At 43.8% G+C, this 25,993-nt stretch overlaps 1 protein-coding gene across 1 annotated transcript in view; it reads right to left on the bottom strand.

Moving 5' to 3' along the window:
• Positions 1-25,478, bottom strand: part of MACROD2 (mono-ADP ribosylhydrolase 2) — a gene marked incomplete at its 5' end in the record, with an annotated part of 837,700 nt that extends 812,222 nt beyond the window's left edge. The window contains 5 exon segments of the mRNA XM_079550710.1: positions 248-355; positions 6,038-6,061; positions 6,064-6,168; positions 21,460-21,576; positions 25,433-25,478. Of these exon segments, the coding sequence (XP_079406836.1) occupies positions 248-355; positions 6,038-6,061; positions 6,064-6,168; positions 21,460-21,576; positions 25,433-25,478 (400 nt within the window).
• Positions 25,479-25,993: the final 515 nt, after the last annotated feature.

The raw sequence follows: 25,993 nt of genomic DNA, 5'->3' as shown, positions 1-25,993 counted from the left end.
AAAAAAATAGACACAAGATCATTATTTTTTTTCTTAGTGGCCGTCAAGTTCCACAATAAACCGTTGTCACAATAAAAGCACACAAGATGAACAGAGGGAATACAGAGAAATCGGGAACAAAGCATGCTGAGTTTCCAGCAGGTTTCCACAGGCCATTGCAATTTTATGTAAGTTTGCAGAGTTGGTTTGTCACATGGATATCCTTGGAATAAAGGCTGTCAAGCAGTGACAACATTCAGCCACCTACCTGCATTAACGATGGCATCAACCTCGAGCAGCGTGATGTCACCTCTGTACAGAGACACTTTCTCACTCAGACTTCTCTTCCCCTGCACATCTTCTTTAGCATTCTCACCTACAAAATACGGGATACAGCAGATCATCAGCATGGCAGTAACACTAAGGCACTTAAAGCAGGCACCATTAGCCCTGGTTACAGGTCTGCCACGGAGCAGTGGACACATCCTGCTTTAGCCTCGCGAGGGCAGCAACAGCCCAAGGCATCTTCCTGTTGATGTTGGGTGCAGCACAGCCTCCACCCAAACACTGCTGGGCTGGAGAACAGCATACACACACAGTTTTCAGAGATACCTCCATCCAATGAGTTTCCTTGGTAGTCACAAGGGTACAAAACGACAGAAAACAAGAATCAGTTAAGACCATCCTCCCACTTGAAGCTGTAAGTTCTGTGACCCAGAATTATTCAGGATCTGTCTGAAAGCACATGAACACGCAGCTTGCCAGCACAGCCAGAATTCAGAAGGCGTCCTGGCAGTAGGCAACAGGGAGAAGAAAAACCTAAACAGAGACAACCAGTAATTTAAACTCAGAGCTTTGACACCTTCAATTGCTCCGCTAGGCAGAGGTTGAAGTCTCCACATACATTAGCTTTCAAATGATTCCTTGCCAAATGCTGTAATAACAGCTCTCTTATTCTGGTACACTCGTACTTTTTGCATCAGAACTTGCTTTACCAGCCTTATAATCCATCCATAAAGTAGTCCACTTACCCCAATACTTCCACATATACATACTAGCCAGTAAGTATAACCTAGCCTTGAATTGTAAGAAACTCCTTAAAATTTTAAGGTAAGAAAAGGAAAGATTGCTTAACTTTGTTCATTTTTGAAAATTACTTCTGTGCACTACAACAAAGAGTTCATATATTGGCCAGAAACAGAATTATAGAACTGGAACTCCTGAATTGACATCTAAGTGCAAAACAGCTTTCAACTCTCAAAACAAATATTCACTTTTGAGAAAAATAAACTCAAGGAAAAATACATTGAGATGCTGACAGCAATTCAGAATCTGGCCCTCCAGTTTTCTGATTAACCTTCATTTTAATCAACTTCCACAAATCAGACAATATCTGCTCAAAATCATCCGCATTACAAGCAGCCATAAATAGAAGTTGCATTTATTTTAGATGTCGATTTAACCTCAGCACAAACAACTTGTATCCAAAATCATCTCAGCCACTCAAAATAACCAGTCTTGCATACTTCTAGCTTGGATCAGCTAAGCACAAAATCCACACCACCTCCAGCAAAACAGACACTGCCTCCACGACTTACGTGAGTACAGGACTACCTTTCCACTACACGTGTGTATGTTCAATAATTTAATTCCCTTATTCGGCTCCTAAATTCCTGTTGCCTCTGCCTTCACCAGAACAAGAAGTATTTCTGTTTAGGGGGTATGAAGTATTTGTATCCTATTAAGGATCTTATTATCCTAACCAAACAAATATTATACTGTTCATCATCTTTTCCACATAAGGTAAGCGTTGCAGCTAGCTGTTGAATCATATTAAAATAAAAAAATCAACCTCTGACTCATTTACAGAGCATGATCTATTACCTGCTCTCCTGTTAACCACATTATGTTGCCAAGCAGGACAGCTTTTTTCCCTATCCTTCCCTAGTAAATGTCCCACTGGAACACTGCCAAACGCAGGACCATAGCCCACCACATGCCAAAAGACTGCAACAAGATAATGCCTAATTTCTAGAATTCTCCAAACCAAACTATTTCAAGTTTATTAGCAAGCACATTTTGGATGACAGGGTTGTGTGTGCCAATATCACGCAGAATCCACAAAAACCAAACACCATGAAAAGGCACAAAGAGAACAAGTGCCACAGGATATAAAAGCTAATTCTCATTACTACTGCTTTCTAGGTCAGAAGCAGAGCACAGATATCCCTTCCTTTGCCAATTCACCAGCAAGGTCCCATTACTCCTTTAAGATGCCACACAGCACAATCACTACCTCCTGATCTGTGCTGCACTGCCATCACACTCACCTTTAGTTCTTGCTCTTCACAAGTGCTGACTTCTTCCCCATAGAAAAGCATAAGTAAATTTACACCTCATGAGCAAAAAAAAAATCCAACACACTACACCTGGATGATCTACAACCTCTTCAGCAAGTCCCTTACCTGCCCATCAGCTTTTGGCCATTTATAATACAGCCCAGCAGGAAACACACATGCTGCCTCGTGCATCTGTGACAGATTACCCTTACTTCTTTCCATTAAAAAAACAATCTGGTAATAGAGAGAATTTTAGTTTTCATTATTTCATGCTGGTTGTTGCAGAAAGATTCTTAACACTGACGGGAGTCTCAGAGAGCCAAGTCTCATTCACAGTCAAGCGCACTTGACAAGTCTACTAATACACCTCTGATTAAAAGAGTAACCCCAACACAGTACAAACAGTCACACTGCCATCTGTCAGATCTCTGGGATTGGCAGACAGTTTTCCCTAACAAAGTCAAACTGGTATCTTACTGGGGATGTTTTCTTCTCCTCTAATCAAAGTAGTCATCTTGGCAAAGACAGTGAGGTCATTCCCGGTGATTATAGAACTCACTTCTCACTTTTGTCTCCCATCTTTTCCTTACCCATACGCATTTTTGTCTGCTCTGCAAGGTAACGCTGAATCTCAAATTTGTCATTAAGAATGATGCACTGTCCTCAAATAACTCAAATATGCCCAAGAAACTCATCTGTTGCAGCTATTGCACTGTACCTCAGCAAGGACAAGCCAGCAGACGCAGGGCACTGCTTGTTTCACAGAGACATGCAGCGCATGCAAAACTCATGCACTCATAGAAATCCAAGCAGCAACAGACCCTTGCACTTGTAGCAAAGCAAGTGTTTCTTGCTGTAAAGAAAGAACTGTACATATACCCTCAAGAAATTAATTCTCCGAAGTGGTTGCTATGTAACACCAGCCTTCAGCACAAGGTACAGAGCAGGAATTTGCACCAACCCCACCCTTTAGAGATGCTCATGATACCTGACTAAAAGACAGAGCAGACAGCAGCTGTGTCCCATAACCCACACAAATCATCCCTAGGAAGCATCTGGAGAGAAGACAGCCCCCCCTTCCAAACTTTCAAGTCTGCCTCAACAACTTTGTCCAGAGTACACCCTGAAGGCAGTACAGTTGGAAAGCCAGGAACATTCAGAAAGATTCCAGTCCTAAAAAACAAACCAGATCAAGACTATTACAAAGTCCACCACTTAGACAGACGTACCAGACACCAAGATCAGAAATCTGTTCCATCTGATCCACGACAGTGAGCATGAGCTCTCAGGACAAAAGGAGTGAACAGAGTGTGAAGACTGAATTTTAACATAATAAAGCTTCTGCTTTACTTGGGCCTTTATCATTATGCACTCCCAGTGAGACCTTCATTGTGAGGTTAGTTCTCACTTCATCCTTATTCTGAGCTGTTCTGAGGCACACCTGCTGTACCTACGCTTGGAAGACTGCTCATCAACAAAATGCAATGTAAAATCAAAGAAGAGTAATAGAACTCACCTATTCACATTTGTAGCCGTCCAATCTCACAGACATGAGAACAGGAAAAAAAAAAAAACCTCACAAACAAGCCAACAAACAGCCAGACAGCCACAGCTCATGAATCTGAGAAAAAGAGGATTTGGACTGAACTGTGATCACACCTTCACTCCTAACTCTCGACATGAAGCAAAACCAAATCTCTGCACTGCAAAATAGTCCTTCAGGTTAAAAATGAAGATCACACAGAATGGCCAGGGTTGGAAGGGACCTCAAGGATCCTGAATCTCCAACCCCCCTGCCACATGCAGGGCCACCAACCTCCCCATTTAATACCACACCAGGCTGCCCAGGGCCCCATCCAACCTGGCCTTGAACACCTCCAGGGACGGGGCATCCACAACCTCTCTGGACAGCTGTTCCAGCACCTCAACACTCTCTCTGTAAAGAATTCCCCCCTGTAATAGAAAGTATAAATGCTTTAGAAAACACTACATGTTTGTGGACTTTTTTTTTTTTTTTTTTTAAACTCAAGTAAATCTTACAAGGAGTGCTCACATGAAGTCCAGATATCTGATTTCTGACGATACAACCCCAGAGCCATCCCTAATGACCACTTTATGCCATCCCTGCCTCTGGAATAAACCCTCATTAGACCAAGACCTTTGGCTGAAGGCACCAACAAGCACTCCCTCTCCAGCAGCTTGCAATGGCATTTGCAACTTTCAGGCTGAGATGAATTCAAAGAACTAATTGATACACAGCATGTTATTAAGCAGGGGGGATAAATGGAATATTCACAAATTTTGGAAGTGAGACAAGGTATGAAACCGCTCTGCACACGTGCCAACAATCTGCACATACACAAGCAAAACGAACAAATCCCAATCAACAAACAAGGCTAAAACTTCAAGCATCAACTTGGTCTACTTGCCTCTTTCTCCTGACCTGTACAATTTTTAAACTTCTCTGCACTCCTGGCTCAAATGCAAGCCTTAACACAGGCGTGTCCAACTCACAGCCTGCACACCACACATGGCATCAGGTTGCAATCAGACATTCAACCATTCAACTCAAAAATCTGATCAAGCCTCAGGACCAGACTTTTCTAAGACCTCTCTTAGCAAAGACATACACCCCTCACTCCACAATCACACCTTATTCATGTCACTGCTTTTTGGCAGTATGCACATCTGTGAACAATTACTGCCAAGGATGAAGCACTCGGAGTAAAGCGACATCAAAAAGCTCAGTTGATCACCTGAGCATTGCAACCACTGCCATCGAATCAGACTGGTGAGTTACTATCACAAAAACAGGGTCGCATATCCCACTGGTTTTATGCTTTTGTCGACGTCTCATTTTTATGTTGTAACAAAAAAAATTATTAAAGTAAGTTCTGTTCCTTAATACAGTAGCTATATTATACATTTTTATGAGGACTACACTGAAAGTAATGCCTCCTATTTTTTGATGTTGCCTCACAATAACGGAGGTGGATGTTGGTGGGAGGGCAGTAGGGGCTGAACCTTCCCACCAATATCCCATTACATTTTGCTGCTGTGTGACAGATGGCAGCAGAGGGGCGGTCAATGGTACAGTGGTACCAATGGTATATGGAAGTGTGGATGAAGCAAAGGAGTGTAACTGAGTTCCCCCACAAAGAAAAAAAATAACATCCACTGACGCTTGCTGAACATTGATGGAGATCAAACAGTGGACACGAGCACAGTGAGGGGTAAGTGGTGCATTTCAGCAATAGCAACAGCAGATCGCCACTGCTGATGCATGTATTTGCAAGCACAGCATGGCTCTTGTTCATCCCTGACAAAAATGCATGGTGGTGACTGCTGAAAAAATAATGTTTTGCAGCTGCAATTGTGCTCTTATCAAACAGCATTAGGATGGTGTTTATATCACATGTATTTTCAATGGAAGTGGCAGGCATTATGTTGGGAGCAACCTATATATACATGGCACAAGATTATTCCCTCTTCACTCATTGTGGCCCAAGCAAACCAAAAGATTGGACATTCATGTCTCAACCCCTTGCCCAGGGTGATTTTTACAGAAAAAAAACGCTAGGGAAATATAGCAAAATAATGAAAAATATCCATTCTGCCCACAAAGAAGCAAAGCTGCTTCTGACAGGTTCTTGGCAGCACCAGGCAAAGTATTTGCAGGTAGACCGATAGTCATACACAGAAAGAAGAACCGAACTCACCCAGGTAGTGAAGGGGCCCTCTGGCTGTGCAGCACTCCTTCTCAAGAGGCAGCCCAGGTCCAAGTGCTGCTCTCCCTTCAGCGGCTGGCTTTTATATGTGCCCAGGGGGTGAGTCCTCCCCTTCTGGTCAGCTGGGGAGCACAGCTGCAGACAATTTGTCTGTGCTCCCTGGGCAGCCACAGCACTTCACCAGGTGTGCAATCAGCAGTTCAAGCCAGGACTTAACAGTTCCCTCTACAATATCATATACAGAAGTAATACAAAAACAAATACACTGTTTTTAGGGGGATTGTTTGTTTCTGAGTTTCTGGCTTTTTGTGTTTATGTTTTTTTGTTTGATTGTTTTTTGTGGTTTTTTTTTTAAACCTCAGTAGTGCCAATAGGCTTACCATAAGTACAATTGAAAAACAAAGTGAATGATCACGAGGAGCGACCTCACTAAACGACGTGCTGCGTGATATGGTTCAGTGCTAGTGGTGGCAATGGTGATGAGGAGACGGTTGGACTAGATGATCGTACAGGTCGTTTCCAGCCTTGTGATTCTATGACTCTATGATAGGATTCTAAACCTGTGCACTTATAAACATGAAAGGTAGAGTTGGTGCTGTCACAGCTTTCCTAAAAATCACTTGTTTTGGTTATTTTTAAAGGCACACAGCAGCAGAGAGAGCACAAACACTCCAGGCTCCACTCTTGCACCCTCCTCAGCCTCAAGAACATACGACATCGGAAAATCTTCACAAATTCTAAGCAATATACGTCCCACCACGATTTCCTCTTAGATCCACCCCAGCATCCTCTAACCCTCTGGCTACCCAACACCACTTCCTTAAGCTTTTTCAACCTTTCACATCCTTTGGATCTTTAACCATGCTCACAACATCTCTGAGCTCTTCCTATTCACACCTTTCCTGAAGTGTACCAGCATACCAGAGCAAACAGGCAGCACTGTCCTGTCCCCCTACTTTACTTGCAATTCCTCCTCGTTTGCATCAGGTTCCAGCACTCAGCTGCAGCTTGCTCTTGTTCCAACTAAAAACAACATACCAGACCTAGTGAACGTGCACTGAAAGAAAGTGTGAGAACTATTTCAGAAGAGGAAAAAGAACTTCCAAAACAGCTCACTAGAGGGAGCCCCCATCAAGGGCATGAACATCATCCTTTCTTTTCTCCCTTCTCCACCTTTTATCTTCTAAACCCAGCATTTTTTCCTGGATCTTTTCTTCCCCTAAGTATTCCCTCCTGTCTTTCATCTTAAATAAGTAATTAGCACTTCAGTTCAAGTTCAGAAGGATATCACAGGTAATGCGTGTTGATTAATACCTGTGCTGATAGCGTGACCAATCTAATCCCTTCTCTTCAGTTTAGGAAAACAGGATTTTGACATTTAGTACACTTTTAAGTAGCTACATTTTCAAAATAGTCTCAGACATCCAGTTAGAGAAATCCCTCCAGCAATACCAAGGAGCTTACAATGAAAAGGAAAAGTAAAACACACAGCTGGAAGAGCTATTAAAAACATATGGTAATTTTTCAACTATTTGCTAATGAAAGAGTTGAGTACAAACATGGTAGTGAAAATAATTATTAAAGATCCATAATATAAAGCAATACCTTTGGCAATGAAGGCTCTTGGCACCGCATGAGCAAAAGCAGATATGATAAGAAATTAAAGAAGGAAAAAGTGAAAAGGATTTATTGCTGCTAGTCTTAAAAGCCTAAGGTATTTAAATCAAATTTTGTTTAACAAATTGGATTTATCACTGTTTTCCTCTATTTCATAAAAATAAGGAAGCAATTCTTTACTGTGAGGGTGATGAGACACTGGAACTGATTGTGCAGCAAGGTTGTGGATGCCCCCTCCCTGCAAGTATTCAAGACCAGGCTGGATGGGGCTGAGAGCAACCTGCTCTTGTGGGAGGTGACCCTGCCTATAGCAGAGGGTTGGAACTAGATGCTCTTAAAGGTCCCTTCCAACACAAAGCATTCTATGAATAAGAGCAGAGTGAACTGCAAGCAACAAAGCTGAAAAAGGGAAAGTTTCATACTTACAAACAGCTGTAGAATTTGCTTCTGAAGGTAATAACTCATTTCCACACACAAACACAAAAAAAATCTGCTGTTTCATCCCTGCTACAAGAGCTACTCATGGAAACACGTATCCCCGCAATGCTTCTCTTCCAGCAACCTGTACCAGGATTTGCAGCCAGTGCTAGGAAAGGACCTGTACAAGGAACAGGAACTCCAACAGCAACCAAGCAGAGGCCAACCCTCCCCCTACCAGGAGAACTCCCAGCAAAAGGCTGGATTAGGACACTACTCCACTTTTCATAGGCTGCTACAAAATCAAAGGAGTTGAGCATGTTTAAGAACGTCTGACCAAAGGAAAAGGTGCAGCAACCATCCTACTAGATATTCTGCATTCTTTTCTTCAGTGCTTTCCCCTCTCCCCCAAGGCTTTGCTTTACAAATGTCTTGTACAGATTAAAAATGACAACCTATCAGCAATTACTAACCTCACATTTAACACAGCTTTCCGTTCCGTTTGTTTCTGCATATGCTTACAGAGCTTTTGAAAAGACAGATTGTAAGATCTGTTACATTACGTGCCTGCTTTCACTCCTACTAGCAGTGGATGATTGTACAGGAAAGGCAATTGCTTATTTAAATCAAGTATTATTTCCACGTGTTTCATCATCTTGGGAAAGCGTTCACAGATGCACTACAGTACTTCAGATTTGTAGTACAGATTTGCTCTAGCAGTTCTTGGACTTAAGCACAGTCACAACCTGAGCACAAGGAAGAAATTCTGTTGCAGACAAATCGCTATCTACCTAGCCAAAAACACTGCACAACATGCAAGTCAAAGGCACCGGGACTTTCTGACACTACTCTGCCAATATGCTCAGCTGCAGCTAATTATAAAGAGATATCATCAGATTAGCCAATGATCATAGCCAAGTGCTAGCAGGGCACACAGACAGGTGAGGTGGAATGGGACCTCTAGAGACTGCCTGCTCAACATCCTCTGCTCAGAATAGGTTGCCCAGGATCCCATCCAGTTGGGTTTTAAATACCTCCAAGGATGGAGACCCCACAAACTCTCTCTGTTCCTGGTGCAAACCTCACAACAAGTGCTTTGTTGTGATTTTTTTTTTTTTTTGACAGAATTTCCTCTTTCAAATAGTGATCACATCTTCTTGCCCTGCTACTATGCGCTACTGGAAAGTCCAGAGCTATCTTCTGCCTTCTTTATGCCTTACTGTCATATGCTTTCAATTATTGCTAATATCTCACCTGGGAACTGACCCCTGCAGGCTAGATCCCAGCTCCCTCAGTCTCTCCTTGTAGAGAAGATGCTCCAGCCCCCTGACCATCTCAAGTGCATCAATCACACTCCCCAGTTCAGCAATGTGCAGTGGTTGTACTCTGCCCCAGCTTCCAGTCCAGGAGGTTACAATGCCTCCCATTCATGGTTTTTCTAGAAGTATTCAATAATTTCAGTTAAATGAACGTCACCTGGTGTCCACTAGTTATCTAAGGAGCCCACATCCAATAAACCACATCTTAATTGAGTTCAATAGTGGTACAAACACACCTCTCTGAATTGATACCACAAAAAGCCTCGGAGTAACTCATCTGATCTGTGTTAACATAAATTTATCAGCAGCCCAGGAACAGGTTTGTAAATAAGCGCCTCTACTTTTCAGCCATATGATGGAATCGGAAGTCACTGAGGGTTATGTTACACATTACAGAGAGCAGCATACCATAAGAGCTGACTAAAAATGCTAGTCCTGGCAATCCATACAATGCACATGCACAACATTATTATTCCGATGTTATAAAGCTCTTGGGTAGTTCACACAATGTTATATCTCTACCTTTTCTCATTCTACCCCACACAGTTCTGTATGCCCCCCAAAAACAAGACAGAGGAGAAAAGAGCCCAGTAAGCCTGTGAGAAGAAGGTAAAAGAACAGAGGGGCTGGTCCTTTTCCTCAGCTTTCTGGGAAACTGGGCAAGACGTTGTGTGGAATGCAATAACCAAGAACAAACTTTGAGAAAGCAGTAGTAACGGAGAGAACAAGAAAGTTAATACATACTCAATCCATGTTTGTTATACAACTTGCTCTGCAGAGATACACAGTTGTCAATTCATAAATCAAAGTCTCTTCACCTCAGTGGCATGCACAGTGCCAGAGCAAAGACACAACGTAAGTAGGCTGAGGCCCTAGGGTATTTGTGTTTACTTGGAGAGTCAGCACACAGCTGCTATGCCTGCTTCTCTGGCTTGAGATTTCACTAGTTAGGGTCCTTAGGTATGGCTGCCACTTTAGCTGAAACCCAGGAGGAGCTGTGCTTTGCATATTTAAAGAAACTCACTCAATCACTGCCTTGTTTTTTTAATGTGAGCCTTCAGAGGGATTCAAGGCTTTCCGACAATATATTGGAATAACAACGCTGTTGGATGGCATATTTATTAAGTTCTTGCCCGAGTCTGATGATCAGTACCTGGATCTGAGGGATAGCAAGAACTTTGAAACACAAATCCTTCTTCCAGAATGGCAGCGTGAGCTGGACTGAAGGATGGTAAGTAGTCAGCCAAGGTCAGCTGGAGACAAGAACCACACTGCACCACCTCCAATTCAATTCCCACTTCACAATCTCTCTCTACAACGGGCAGCATGCAGTTGATGATGCAAGGTCAAAAACAGAAAAACATGTTTTTAGACCACTGCTTATGGTCTCTGAGAACAATATCGATGCCTTTTTTAAAAAAAATAAAGCTGCAAGACTATAGATGATGCTTCTTTGTAAGGTTCCTTCAAACCTTAGAACAGGCTGCCCAGAGAGGTTGTGGATGCTCTGTCCTTGGAGGTGTTCAAGGCCAGGTTGGATGGGGCCTTGGACAGCCTGGCTTAGCATTTAACGTGGAGGTTGGTGGCCCTGCATGTGGCAGGGGTTTGGAGATTCGTGATCCTTGAGGTCCCTTCCAGCCCTGGCCATTCTGTGATTCTGTGATTCAAACAAAGCAGATCACCTTAACTACAAGATTCGTGTCTTGATAGCACCACTCTATTCATATTACTAGTATGTCTAAATTACTCCAGTATCTCTCACGATAACCTTCATCCAAAACTTACACTACCAGCAGCACAGTATTCCTTCACTCAACTTCAGGAATTTGCTGGGGGGAAAAAAAAAGAACATATTTTTATGTGTAACCAGGTGTCAGGACTCCAGCAGTATCTATTTTATTTATCATGAGGAATAAGCCCATTTTTAGTAGGCGTGCACAGCACACGCAGCATCAAGCAGAATTTAAATAAGCTTAAAGCATGCACAGATTCATTAGCTTTTTAAGCAGAGAAATTTTACTCTACATTCTGCACCATATAAATTTCCTACACCATTGCTAAGCAACAGATTCTCTAGTCGAGCACTACTGCCTTTTGTAATACTTACTGAGGAGGTTGGAGATACAAAGTTACTATCAGCAAACGACCGAACTCAGGCAGAACTGCCAGCAAACATGTCATGCGACTGCCACTCTGGATTTCTACTACTAGGATAGATATACTAGGATATCTATCCTAGATATACTAGGATAGATATACTACTAGGATAGATATACTACTAGGATAGGGATACAGGCATGTTTTTATGCAAGTACAAAACAGCATCTTCTACATGAAGACATTAAACCTGGGTCACACATAGCTTAAATATTTCTCCACCCAAGAAGGGAAGGAGAGAAAAAAAATAACTGATTTGCTATCCTGAGAAACAATAGGAGTTCGATCCAAACAACAAGGTACAGAATTAAGTATTGTAAGCATTTGAGGGGATTCTATCAACAACCATTAGGGCTGACAGTCATACTGGCTTGCTTTCAGGGGTTGAAAAATAGGACGTGATACAAACTCACTAAGAGAAGAAACATTTTTAGCTTTATCTTTTTCTGCATGTTTATCTGAAATAAATTAAAAGGGGGCGGCAGGGAGGGAAGGAAACACCAAACTTCAAAGCACCTGAATATTGTAGCATAATTCATTACAGGCATAAAGTGGCTAACATCACCTTATTCTGTCTGGATTTAATTATCAGCAATACACTAAAAATTTTAGATACCTGGTAGTAGTAAAAGAGAACAGAAAAAAATCCGCCTCTACTTCTTTAAATATAACTGATCCATGCTCCCAGGGACATAGAATCATTTGAGTTGGAAGGGACCTTTAAAGGTCACTAAACCCAACCCCCTGCAGTGCACAGGGCCACCCTCAGCTCCATCAGTGCTCAGAGCCCCATCCAGCCTGACTTTGCCTGTCTGCAGGGATGGGGCATCCACTGCCTCTCTGGGCAAGTGCCTCACCAGCCTTAGTATAAAAAATTTCTTCCTTATATCCCACCTAAATCTTCCCTCTTTTGGTTTTAAACCATGTCCCCTTGTCCTACTACACAGACCCCCTCTAAATAGTCCTTCCCCTTCTTTCTTACAACCCTTCGATACTGACAGCCACGCTCAGGTCTCCCAGAGCCTTCCCTTCTCCAGCTGCACAGCCCAGCTCTCAGCCTGTCCTCACAGGGAGGTGTTCCATCCCTGGGCTCATTTTTGAGGCCCTCCTCTGCACACTCTCCAACAGCTCCATGTCTCTCCTGTACTGAGCACTCCCCATCTGGTCGCAGTGCTCCAGGTGAGGTCTCACAGCACAGAGCAGAGGGGCAGATCCCCTCCCTCACCCTGCTGACACAGCTGTCCCATATCACCTCCCTGTCTTCCATGAGCCTTAGCACAGCTCCCAGGAGGATCTGTAGCACAACCTTCCATGGCACAGAAGTGAGGCAGCCCAGTCAGTGGTTCCCTGGCTCATCCTCCCAACACTTAGCACTAAGTGAGGTTTTCTTTCAGTTAGTTCAGATTCATTAAATATTCCCACAAAAGGACAGCAATACAACACACAATATGTTTATCTGAGAACTAAATCCTATTATGTCTTTTTCTAAGCAGTTCCTCATTCACACAAAGGACAATATCAAGCACACAAATTAATCCAACACAGGCTGAGCTTGAACTACACTTTTTTTCAATTGCTGCACAAGTGTGACAGGCAACTTACCCCACCTTGTCATGGTTTTACATACACCTTTTTACAGACTACTCCCATCTGTACCAAGAGGCTACCCAAAAGACCCATATTGCATAGAAAAGCCCTGTAAGAAAAGCCAGAGATAGACAAGGCAGGGAAATGTTTTAAAGCAAAGCAGATGGGTGAATGGTTCTATACTCTCTTCAGGTCTGCATTATGGATGGATTACATCAGCACGAGGCTGCAAGCTTGCCTTTCAGAGGATGTGCATTCTACAATACCCTGCCCACACGAACAGCTGGAAACTTTGGGCAAGGCCCTTTGTTACTTTCCCTTCCACAAGGAAGCATGCAACAGCTGCCAGCCTTGGTAGCTTTGCTGTGTGGTTCCCCTCTTTCCATTAACATAAGAAATGGAGCCATACATCATCATAATTTCAGTGGTCTTAAAGCTGTACAGAATAAAAGTTTGAAATAAAACAGATTGTCCAAGCCTTCTCTCCAGCACGGGAAAGCATTGTAGCAAACATCTGTATACAGGGTTGATAAATTCAGTGCCAACTGGATTTTAGGATGGTGCATCAGCTAGATGTCAGCTTCCAGGGAAAACCACATACCATTTCATGGGGGAAGCATTACAACAGCTCGTTCAAACATGAAGTGGTTGTTAGAGATGTTTCTGTGTGGTGAGCAAGTTGGCTCTACTGAACTGAGCAGTTTGGCTCTAGTGAACTGAAAAAGAGATGTCAAGCTTATCTGGTTTCCAGCAATTAGCTTTTTAACACACGTGTACTCATGTGTTTAATTGTGCGTGGAGTAAATGCAGCAATGCATGAGAGTTGGCTAATAGCATTCAAACAGTGAGCTCAATGAGTTTAAAGTGTATTAGTGACACTACTAACTTATCAGGGAAGTTTAAGAACCACAAAGGTAGCAATGCACTTCCAGACCCTGATGCAAGCCTCCCACGTCCATAGAGCAGCAGCTGGCAGGCTGAGCCCATGCAAGCACTAATTGTTGTTGGCCCCAGGCAACAAAGCCACATTGAGACAGCAGTTCAGTATCCTCATAAATGTCTGTCACAACTAAGCTATGGTGAAGGAGGCAAGCACCACTGTCTTTGCTCTCTTACTGCCCAATTAAAAGGAAGCTCCCAGTGTTGTGAAGGAGGACAGCAGCTTGTCCTGCCTGTACTCAAAGGTACCTGGAAGCCATGCAAGCAGTCAACAAAGCACCACATCTACAGCAGTACCCTTGTCATGGCTTACAAGTCAGCAGCTCAATTTTGGCCTCAAGCTAATCACAAACATGTTTTCTCCCCTCAGGCTGGCACATTAGCTCACATCTGCCTGCAAAAGACTGTGAGGACACAATATACCATCTATCCTAAATAACAGATTAAAGCTAGAACTATACTACTGTACTGGGCAAAACTAGATGACTTATTGGAACTCTCTTCACAGAAGAAGAAATTGGAGATTTGATCTTGCAACCTGCCTCACTCAAAAGGGAGCTCATCCCTTATGCACAAAAATTAGAAGAAATTCCCACTGAAGAGAAAAAAACAGATATATACATAAAGAGCTATGTCTTTCAAGAAGATAGTATTCTTTCCCTTTCTAGACTTGAATATGAGGCAAGTCAGCTACTGAATAAAATCCAGGCTGGAACTTCAAAAACCCTACATTTTCAACAATTTCTGAGGAACAGCACATACTGCCTTACACACAGCACCACTGCTGATAAAGTCATCCTTCCCTGCCATCCAAGCAAGCCTACCTGCTGACAAAACTTCCTTAGGGACCTCCTTACTGAGCTGCATACAGTGTTCAGCAGCTACAAAGAACACCTGATCCTCTTATTCCATGGGATGGGAGGCTTCAGAATTATTAATTGTGTCAAGACTCAAGCACTTCAACATTAGAGATTTTTCCCCTGGCTAACCCGTGTTAAACTTCACTCTGTATCTTCACTATTGTGACTCTCAAAAGAGAGACCGATAGCTTGCAGAGCTGCGGTGAGGATTCTAATTTATTTCTGATAGCAGCATCCTTTCCTATGAAAAACTACAGTTAGCACATCAAAATATAAGGTTCTCAGCTGCGTACAGAAACATCACAAAATAACAACCATATCAGGGACCTGCATAAACTTAATGCTGCGTGGATATTAACTTGGTAAAAAATAAATTATGGAACAACAGCTTAAGAAGACATCATCTTAATCAAAGTCAAGTGATTTATCGTCTTAGAGAATTAGCCATACTGAATTATGTGTTCTTTATATATATATAAACAGAGCTGATTTCTTGCTTTTTAATAACCATCTCTTACAGTTGCTGAAGGCAAGATTTTTCTTTGAAGAAAACTAACACAGGCATTACTGCTCTGACAGCTAATCCATCCTATAAAGGTTATATCTATGCTGCTCACCGGGGAGCTACAAGGTCAACTGTATACACATTGGTTCTTTCTGTTCATCACAGTTTTTCCATCTGCTATACTAAACATACTGTTTGAATTACTTGTCTATTTATGTCAGGTATATCACCAACTAAATAGGAAAACTTGACACTAAAACCAAACCAACCCCCCCAAAAAACAGCCATTTCTCACCTTACCTTAATACTTGCTCACAAGGATATTCTCCCCATCTCTACACATTGTAAAGCTGTCTTTGGAAAAGAATGCCTGAGGTGTGCGTTTAGAAAGATAGAAAAATACAGAGCATCAGCAAGATCAGCTTTGTATCACTCTGCAGTTTTCTACTCTCAGTATAGCTCCCTGTTGTTCACTATTGCTCCAGAAGCCTCTGTAAACAGGCTGTAAATAAATGACAGGCATAAACCATCTCACCTGTGTCAGACCATGGGCACATATGCTCCTGAAAGTCTTTACAATAACTGCAATTAATTTGTTCTCAGTTATATTAATTATTAATAAGTTAACTAATATTACTGATTTGCTACAATTACCTAATATTACCTAATTTGCTGCAAATATGGTTTCACTGTTGCGGCCACTCCAGCTGTATGCATCATAGAAATCTGCTCACTCCTGTTGCATGGAACTCCTGTTGCATGTTACTGGCTTGGAAATTGAGGAATTCCACAGATGAACTACTTCAATATCATGATCTTCACTGAAGCCACAAATGTTAGTATTTTAATAGAGTTCAAGCAGCAGGCATTAAGCAGTAACCTCCACATGCATGTAAGTGACAGCTTTCAAACCAAACACACCTCAGTGTCTCCTGAAGACTCCAGTGTAAGACGTTCAGTATGAGCAACAAAAATCAAAAACAGAAAACAAAAGCAAATAGAGCACTAAGTATAAACGAAGCTAAAATTTATCATCCACAGCTACAACTAGTAGCAGGAGATCCTGAACCAAAGCATGCAGGTTTTGTATGGGAACTCAGCCAAAAACCTTCTGCACTGCCAACATAAACCAGCGTCAGCAGCAGAAGTACAGCTGCCACTGACTGACGGATAGCAAACGTCACACGGCGTTAAGATGTCCCAATTGACTTTCATCCCTGCCACTCAGGTAGAAGTCTGTTCTAAAGACAGTCGATGGACTTGTTTTCTTGGCAGGGGGTGGTCTTGAAGTGTGCTAGTTTCACAGAGCTGTGACAGTCAGAGAAACCCTCGGTTGAGGAGCAGCTCTCGGGAACTGTTTGCATTCTCATACAACCATTTCTTTTTCTGTGTAGAAAAGATGATGAATATGATGAAGATGATGAATAATTTTGCGAGATGCTGTTTCTCACTGTAGACTTCAGGCAGATTTTCAGTAGAGGCTGATTTCCAAAGGCTGTTTGACAACTCGCATAAAAAACAGCCATACCTTGATTCATGGTTCCTGCAGGACAGGCACTCACTTCATAAACAGCTCCGAAGCACCCAGTATGATTGGTGATTAGTTAACAATATCAAGTAATGCTGGTCAATAGAGTTTAATACGATCATATATTTTCTTTTCAACATTAAGCACTGAGTGGCTTATACAGATGCTTTGTCTCTTTAATCTTGTCATCTCTCTGAATATTTAGAAATCTGCAGATTTTTAGCACAAAGATGCTTTTATTAAATCTAAACCTCATAAAAATACGCATAAAACTTTCAGTGTTAAAGTAGATCAATTTCAGCACATTTTGAACCACATCATTTTCTAAAAATGAAGCATATTAAGAAAATTCAGAAGCAGCCAAAACATCTGATTGCCAAAGACTCACTAAAACAAAAAATACTGCGGGCCTTTCGTGGCATTTAAACCAACAAGAAGCCTCTAAAGCTGCTGTATTCTTCCTGTTTGACTTGATCTCATAAAAAATAGTTACTCTTAGCAAATTCAGATAATGATTCAAAGATTTTTCCTGTCTCCTCTGCACCACTGCTATGCCAATGAATCCCACAGACCTTGACTGCCCAACAGGACTGCCACATGCTGTGAATTAGCCAAAAATCCACTTACTGAATGGAAACGCAACAAAGCGTTTATCTACTATTAGTACACAGAACTCAGCAGCAACAGATTTCTCAAACCCCCAGTTTTTAGAAAAGCTTTCAAGGAAAAGGTTTTTTTGAAACCTTTTTCTTCCAAAGTTCCCCCACTGAACCAAAAAGACATCTTCAGGAATAACTGCACCCAAAAATAAGTTACTGTATTCAACTCCAAAAAAGATTTTAGTTCTTCTGCATTATGTCTCTTTATTCACCAAACACAACAAAACACAAATTATCATTACTGTACAGGTCAAGTATATAGCATAAGGTGATACATAACAAATAGCATTGAAATTGAGGTACTGAAAATCCAGAGCTTCAGTAAACAAGTCCATTATTTGCAAGTTGTCAGGAAGAAACCCTGCTTCCAAGTACTTAACAGAACAGATGAGATGTGTCTGGCTTTGGTATAGCTGGAGAACGAGATGTGGGAGGAAGGATGGATTACAGCACATGCAGACTACCTTGCCCTGTATCACAGGGTCATTCTTGACAGTTTCTCCTTTTCTTAATGTGGTTAAAGCAAACAAAAGAATTTCTGCCACTTACGAAGCAGCCTTAAGAGGAAGAGATTGTTTCCCTTCTTACTATCCGCTCTGAGATTCAAAAGGATCGCTTGTCAGTAACAGCAATGTAAGGAGAATGGACAGTTACGGTACCTTGAGGTCTACCTTCCCAGCTTGGCCAGTTATTTGCCAAAACCCAGAGACATTGCCAACGCAGTCTTTCCAGAAACACACACGCCTGAGAGCTCGCTTCCCTGCGCTCAGATCAGCAGGCACTAACTCCACGTCTGCATTCCACATCACCCTTCTTCCCCTAAATCAAAAAGTATCAGAAGACATTCCACGTCACAATGCACAGCAACTTCATTTCTCACGGCTAGTCCAGATGCATGCCCCCATAAGACCTTCAAAAATTTAAGATTCTTGGCTTAGTCAGGAAAGAGTTAAACAGACTCAAGCACACACAGCTGCTTCCAACTTCCAATTAAACATCTTTGCTGTTCCAAAATTTTCACTTAAGAAAAAGTCACTCTCATCTGCCCTCCACAACTTCCTAACTTTGTTCCCAGAAATTCTTTGTTGTTGTAGTGATTTCTTAAGATATCCAGACTTGCCAAAACTCACCTCAAGGTGCACTTACACAAAGCATTACAGGTATGCTTCAGGATTCCAAATACCACTTCACACCCAAAGGTTGAGGAGGAATGGGGGCAGAAACACTTCCCTCCACAAACCAAAGTGCGTTCTCCAAACTTCTCAATAAGGACCAAACAGAGCATGGCAGCCAGGCTGGCTCCTTCCCAGCAGGAAGTTTTTTCATCATCATTTCAGTTTCAGCAGTTCCAGATACATTAGTAATCTCCCATTAAACTGGCATATAACAGAAGCATGCGACTAACTGGAATCTCAAAATGCTTTCCAGCAATACTTTCACATTGAAAAATCAGTACCATAAAAGCCTTTGTGTTGTTCACACAATGATATCGCCAAGAAAAAGCCAATACAAAAATTTGTGCAGTACTGAACACCTTTCATTCCCAGTCTGGTGAACCTGGGAGTAGTAGGCCTGTCCCTGAGGCTCTCCTGTTCTCCTACAGCTCTGTATTCCAGCAGAAGATTGATCACACCTGCTTCAGTTTATTTGCTCTTGGTTCCTGTCTTGAATTCTCCCCATCGCTCTTTCTGAACAGCCACTCCACGCTTTACTAATCAATCTGTCATTTATTCACAGTATACAGTGTTTGAAGTAAATGGTAGAAAACTTATTCCACATTCCTCATCAGTTGCTGTCTTGGCTTGTCAAGTGCACACATTCATTATTTCTTTTTAGTTCTTTTTCTTCAGACCTCCTTAGTTTGTCACCGCAAGAAGTAACCTTTCACTTGGAGAAAACAACAGAATTTGGGCAGTGCATTCTCAAGTCATCGCTGATTTCAGCACAGGGAGCTTCATCCGGCCCTCATACTCCTGATACCTTCAGAATTGAGTTGACATTTAAAGGAAACAGAGTTTGAAATGGATACAGTAACACTCTCCCTAACAGAGTTTCTTTAACTGAGCGAATCAGCTGAAACACGGAAACATTTGGAGAACCTAGCCTTCCATGAGCTCACTGCTTCACATGGCTTACTTACAACAAAGACAACTGGAAAAAAACAAGAGACTAAGGATATTTTCTCCTGAAAACATTATAACACAATCTTTGCGTAGCAGAGAAGAAAAAAGTAATGTTCCTGCACAACTTTTGCCTTCCAGCATTTTTTGCAGCGTACTGGGTACTAACAGAGAGTACCTACAGTGAAATAAATTCACCATCCCTGTGATTCAATAGCTGCACATTACACACTGACATTTTGCTTATGTGAGATGTAACAGCAATCACAACATAAATCCACACCTTGTCACATTCAGCAGCCCATGTAATATGAGATCCAGCAGTTTTATAAGTCACACCTGAGAGTTGTCAGAATAAAAACACGGTTTAGCCTAGGAAGGATAAGAAGTCTCCCACTTAAACTAATGGACAGACTGCACGTTCCCACGTGCCACAGACCTAAACAGATTTTGAAGTCATGCAATCTCTAGATTTTTTTTACACAGCCTTCGTTTTATGGATAAAAAGATTCCTGATGTTATGAAGATAGCAAAGATCTAGCATAAAAGGGCAAAGACCTATGGATACTGCTGTAACAGAACCATGTTGGAATTTCAAAGCTAAGCAACTTTTGACGTGTATTTTTATTTCTGAAGTCACTAGAAATGCTTTTAGAAGGAAAAAAAAAAAGACTGCAACTTTCCCATTTTATTAAAAACAGATTATAATTTTCAGACCTCATCTCACATGGAGTGTTATTATGAAGGCTACGGCCACCTATAGTCACAAGGCCACTCTGCGTTCTTGTTCACACCAGCCAGTATTAGCCCTCAACAGTTACAAAAGGGTCAGCAATCTATTCCTGTATCAGCAGCAGTAAGAAGACTGCAACAGAGAATATGTTACATTTCATAGTTACAGCCCAAGAGACAGCCCAGATAAAACATAGAAAGAAAACAGGAGGGGGAAACCAGACCAGGAAGTCCCTCTTCTTATACACATGTGAATGAAGGAGAACTAGAAAAAAGAATGTAACAGAATTAAATTCTTACCAGAATCTAGACCTCAAATATCTTATCTATGTTAGCAAGTTCAGTTCACATCTCTAGACAGCTTCCACTGCAAGTATTTCGACAACCCTACTGGCCATCATGATAACACTGCACACACTAAGAGAAGAGGAGTTCATCCAGGCCAGGCTGATGCTCCTCAGCCCAAGGAAGGAGACTGGATCATGAGTAAGAAATCTTGTTTTCAACAGAGGCTTCAAATTCAATCCCATCTTGTCTCTAGATTTTCAGTAGCCACCACAACTCATGCACTTCCTCACTGCTTTTCAGCAGCCTACAAGAACAACACTATTTTGCCCAGATTCCCCACACCATTAAAGTTCCTAAGTTCATTAAGACAAAGTTAATTAGGCATGGATGATTATCCAGAAGGTAAATGCAGAGGCAAAGAACTGCTACTTCACATACCTAAGGGTACCAATGTTCTGTCTGTGCCTGCAGGTATTTAAGGAATCAGTGGAAACCAGTGTTGTTTTGGGTTTTTTTTCAGCTGTTTTACTCCACCCACCCCAGTGTAGCACTCCTGACCCCAATTAAGGCTGCCACTGTAACTAACAAAGATTCTGAGTCTTCTGCTCTTAAAAGTAACTGAGAAAACAGAAAAGGCTGAGTCAACAAAATAATTTATTAAATAAGATTCTCCCATTTTACTTACCATCACTTTCAGTCTTGCTTCTCATTTCTTCCATCCACGTTGGAATATCTTTCAGTGCAACGTATCCCCTTAAGTACTCTTTGCGTCTTTCTTCCAAGGTCATCTTCAGCAAACGTTCTGTTTGGGGGATAAAAAGATAAATAAAAGTTCTGCAAGCTTTCATATGTTCTTGTACATTGGCCAAGTAGTGACCAATTCAGTGTCCTTGAGGCAACCAAACACTGTTTGAAAGAAACAAGCATGGGTGATTTGATGAGTTACAAATAATAGAAGCTGAACACAGTGTATTTAGAACCACTGCCTGCACCTATTTCTGGATATCCCAGTTCAGCAAAAAAAAGAAATGCCTCTTCACTGCTCTCTCAGCTGTACGCATTTCCTTTCCCCATCACTACAGCACCTCCTCTTCCAGTCGCTTAAACTCAGCATCAGAGATTTAACAGCAGGTTCATTGAGTAGGGAATAGTTATTTTATAGAGTTTCCAGGTATCAGAATATATTCTTCACGTTCCGTATTCATAAACCAGATTTTAAAAACAAGCAGAGCCACCACACTGGAACATCAAAATTGATGTGTTTTTACTGAAACAAGTTTCACGTGCTTCAGCAAAGAAAGGGGGGGAAATGGTACAAAATTAGCAGAGCAAAAATGCTACAAAAATAGAAATCAGCAAAAGCAAATCTTACATCACTTCCTACGTGGCTGTGGTGATAAGAAAGGTGTTTCTGTTTGGTTGTTTTGTTCTGCAAACGATATAACTCCCAGCATCAGAGAAATCTGCAGTCATTTGCTTTAAACACATCCACTAGTGTTTAATCACATTTTGGGCCAAAATCAGCAGCTCCAGAAAAATAAAATACAACAGGCTACCTGTTGGTCACCCAGGGATAAGCAAAAGAAACCCCTAAGCTGGAGCACACACCAATTGCTAGGAAAGCCCACTGCTCTCTATTGGCTAAACAGGTTTCTAAAGGCAGCCAGGATCAGCATGATCTGAATCTATTGGACTGGAAGCGCTGTGAAATAGAACCTGGGTTTGAAATGAGCAGCCTGGCTTAAGACTAAGAGTTTTGTACTTGAGCATTAGAATGACGCACTTAGTTACTGTACTGAAGTGCACATGAGAGGTTTTCTTCTGAGAAATGGTCACAGTGTTTTTTTCTAGACACTTGGTATAAATAAAGCCTCACAGGTTGTACATTTAGGACAGATGCTGCCAGCTTCACTCTCCTTCAGCTGTGGCTGTAAGCGCACTAAAGCGAGAAAAGCAGCCCAGCAACCTGGGCTGGACACCAGGTTCTTGCAGATCTATCCCCTTCTTCTCACCCCACCAAGCAGGATGGGCTCTCTCAGTAATGAAATACAATTCTAATGCTCACTGCTAGCTTTGTTCTAGATGCACCCGTCTGTATGAAGGGGGGAAGAAATGAAAAGCACGTCAGGACTCCCATTCGCTAACCAAGCTCCTGGCTACGTCCAACCAGTAACGCTGAGCTACCATCACCATACTAACACCTTCCCTTGGCCTGTTAGTCACTACTAAGTGCTCTTTGATGACTGAAGAGGTTTTAGAGACATATGGATCTTACCTTTTCCTACCACAAACTGACACAGAGATGGTATTTTCTTATCAAGTTGAAGGAGCAGGGAGGGGGTTCAACAGAAACTGCCTTTCAGGCCAAAGCTCTCAAGAAAAATCACTTGCACTATACTAGTGTTCCCCTCCCCCCCCCATCAAAATAACTTTCCTAATTTCACACAGTGTAATCAGTACAGTCTAAAATACCAGGGGCAGGCTTTGAACACAGGCTTCCTTATCAGAACAAATGTATTTTGATGTTTCGACAGTACGACTTCTCCTTCAGCCAACAAAAATATTTCTATTGCATTATTCTGGCTTGGTATCTTAATTGGATGCTTACAAGTACAAAAGTACAACTAATGTGATTAGAATCACCATTATGCTTTGCAAACGCACACTTAGCTTTCCTGCTTGATCTTCAAGCGCCCCAAGTGTTGTGTGTTTGTTAAAGGTACTACAGAAAGGCAAACCTGAATGTGAGAGGAACACAAGAGTGTGTTTGCATGTGTCAAACCATTGGATCAAGTAGCACAGAAGGTCTGGCTGTCTTTTGCTGAAGATGCCACAGAGCCATTTCCCTACTCTTAAAACAGCAAGTTTTCCCTCTGTAGGAACAGTACATAGGGCTTCACTCTTGCAAGTTGCCAGAGAGAATTTCAGCTGCACACAGACCCCCCGTAAGAAGCTTCCAGCACCTTTAGTTGCAAGTGCTGTTATCCACATTGCCTGCTGACCTGCTTGAGAAGCTCACAAGCAGACCAGTCCCGTGCTGCAAGACTGACATCAACACCAATGCTGCTCCTGATGCTTCAATGAACTCCAAACAAGATCCAGCTTGGGAGAAAGTGAATCAATTCTCAGTTACCAAGAAAGTAATCAAGGAAAGCCAGGTAGTTATCAGTGGATTTCAAGCCAGTATTTAGTAGTCTGTTTTTTGTTGTTTTCTTTATTTTTATTTCTTGAAAGAATGAAGCCCTACAGAATATAAAAGGCTGAGAATGATCCACCACCAAGTCTGCATGGGAGAAGCAGAACCAGGAGCCCCATCAGCACTGTGGGAGCCAGGAGCACACAGGAATGGCAGAGATAGGCCTAGCAGAATGCTTGCTTTCACAGACAGCCTGGCAAGGAAAGAAAGAAGTTGGGATGCTGTAGTTTCGCTCCCCAGCCAAGAAAACACTCTACAGGAACAGCCATGCTCAGCTGCAAGCTAGAGAGCAGCAGCAACAACACAGCAGCACTCTCCCCTTTCCTCGTGTGAAGGGCCCAGGGCCAAAGCCACGAATACAATGCCAAGAAGCAGTTACTGGAGCAGAAGACCGGCAAGTGCTGTTCAGCCTCACTGTGTGAGGAGACACCGAGTCCCAGTGCTCACACACACGCCTCACTGGGCAGAGCACCCTCAGCAGCAGCTGAGCTGCAGCAAGCGCTCAGCAACATCTTCATGCCGCACAGACCATAGTATCACTGTGCTGGTGGGTTTAACCATCTCTCTTCTGTTCTGGAAAAGGAAAATTTCAAAGCCAGGTAGAAATTGGATGTCTGGAGGGAATGCTACTTCTAGGACAGCTTGACAAAATGACAGGCAATGCAATTCCCTGCCCTGGGGATGGGTGTGAATGGAGCAGCCAACTTGCACAGCAATGAACTTATGTGCATCTTGCATCTTCCTCTTCACCGATACCCACTGGATTGCTCCCGGCAGCACGCACGCTGTCTTACGAGGGGCCGCCTGCCTTCCAGACTTGCAATACACACTCAGCAGCGTGATGAGAGGAGAACTCACAGCAGGACCTGCGAGCGTGCTTCAGTTTTCCTCTGTCTCCGGTAGGTTCCCGGGCGCGGGGCTCCCAACAGACCCCGCCTGGCCGCCGCGGTTTCTTCGTCGGTATTTACATTGCTTTCAGAGGGTCGATAGGCGGACGCCCACAAGCCAAGGTCAGCGCACAGCGCCCGTCCCACACCTCCAGCGGACGGCCAGCTCTGGAGCTGGATGTTGGGCTCAAAGAGACGCGGAGGGAAGGGAGGGCAAGATCGACGAGCCCTTCAAGAAGGAAGGACCATTTCTCACCCGTGCTTTACCCGCGCAGTAACCCAAATAACACACGCACACACACGCACAGCACGCGCAGATGAGCGCGGGACGGGAGCGCCCGGCGCCCGCCCTCAGGAGCTCCCGGCCGCGAGGCGCCCGCAGTGCCCGGCGTCAGCCCGCGCCGCGCGGCCCCAGCGGCGGAGAGAAGGAGCGGCGGGAACGGGCTCGCACGGCCCCCCCAGCGCAGCCCGCCCGCGGCAGGCGGCCACGGCGCCGGAGAGAGCGCAGGCCGCGGCGGGAGCCCGTCCCGGGATGGGGCGGCCCCGCGAGAGGAGGGCGGCGGCGGCGGCAGTACCTTTCTCCTCCCGCCAGAGCTTTTTCCGCTTGTTGCCGGGGTACATGGTGCTGTGGCTGGCGGCGGCTTTCGGCTGCAGGTTCCCCAGGCTCACGGGGGTGTAGGGGACGCCGAGCCTCAGCGACGGCCGCCGCACGCGCGCGCGCTGCTCCCCGGCTCCGCGCCCGCCCGCCGCCCGGCTCCGCGCGGCGCCCGTCGGCTGGGTCACGCCTCGCTCTAACCCGACACCCCCGCAGCGCCCGCCCCCCTCCCCGCCGCCCGTTGGCTCCGGCGGCCGCCGCTCAGCAGCCCCCTCCTCCGCCCGCCGCCGCCGGCCCGGGCGCGGCGGGGCCGGGAGGGGCCCGGAGACGGCGGCGGGGCGGGAAGAGGCACCGGGACCGGGATTGGGACGGAGGGGTCCCGAGCGCGGCGAGCGCTCGGGTAGGACGGCGGCGGCCCCGGAGAGGGCGCTGGGGCCCGGCCCGGCACGGCCGGCCCCGGGGCGGAGCGGCGCCCGCTCTGCTTCCGGGTTGCCGAGCGGCACCGAGCTCTCCGCTCCTCCGGCGGGCGGGCCGCGTTGCT

This window comes from Tetrao urogallus (genome assembly GCF_951394365.1).
Source record: "Tetrao urogallus genome assembly, chromosome: 2".
NCBI classification, from domain to species: domain Eukaryota; kingdom Metazoa; phylum Chordata; class Aves; order Galliformes; family Phasianidae; genus Tetrao; species Tetrao urogallus.
The sequence above is the reverse complement of the archived record's forward strand: the minus strand, read 5'-3'. Positions and strand labels throughout refer to the sequence as shown.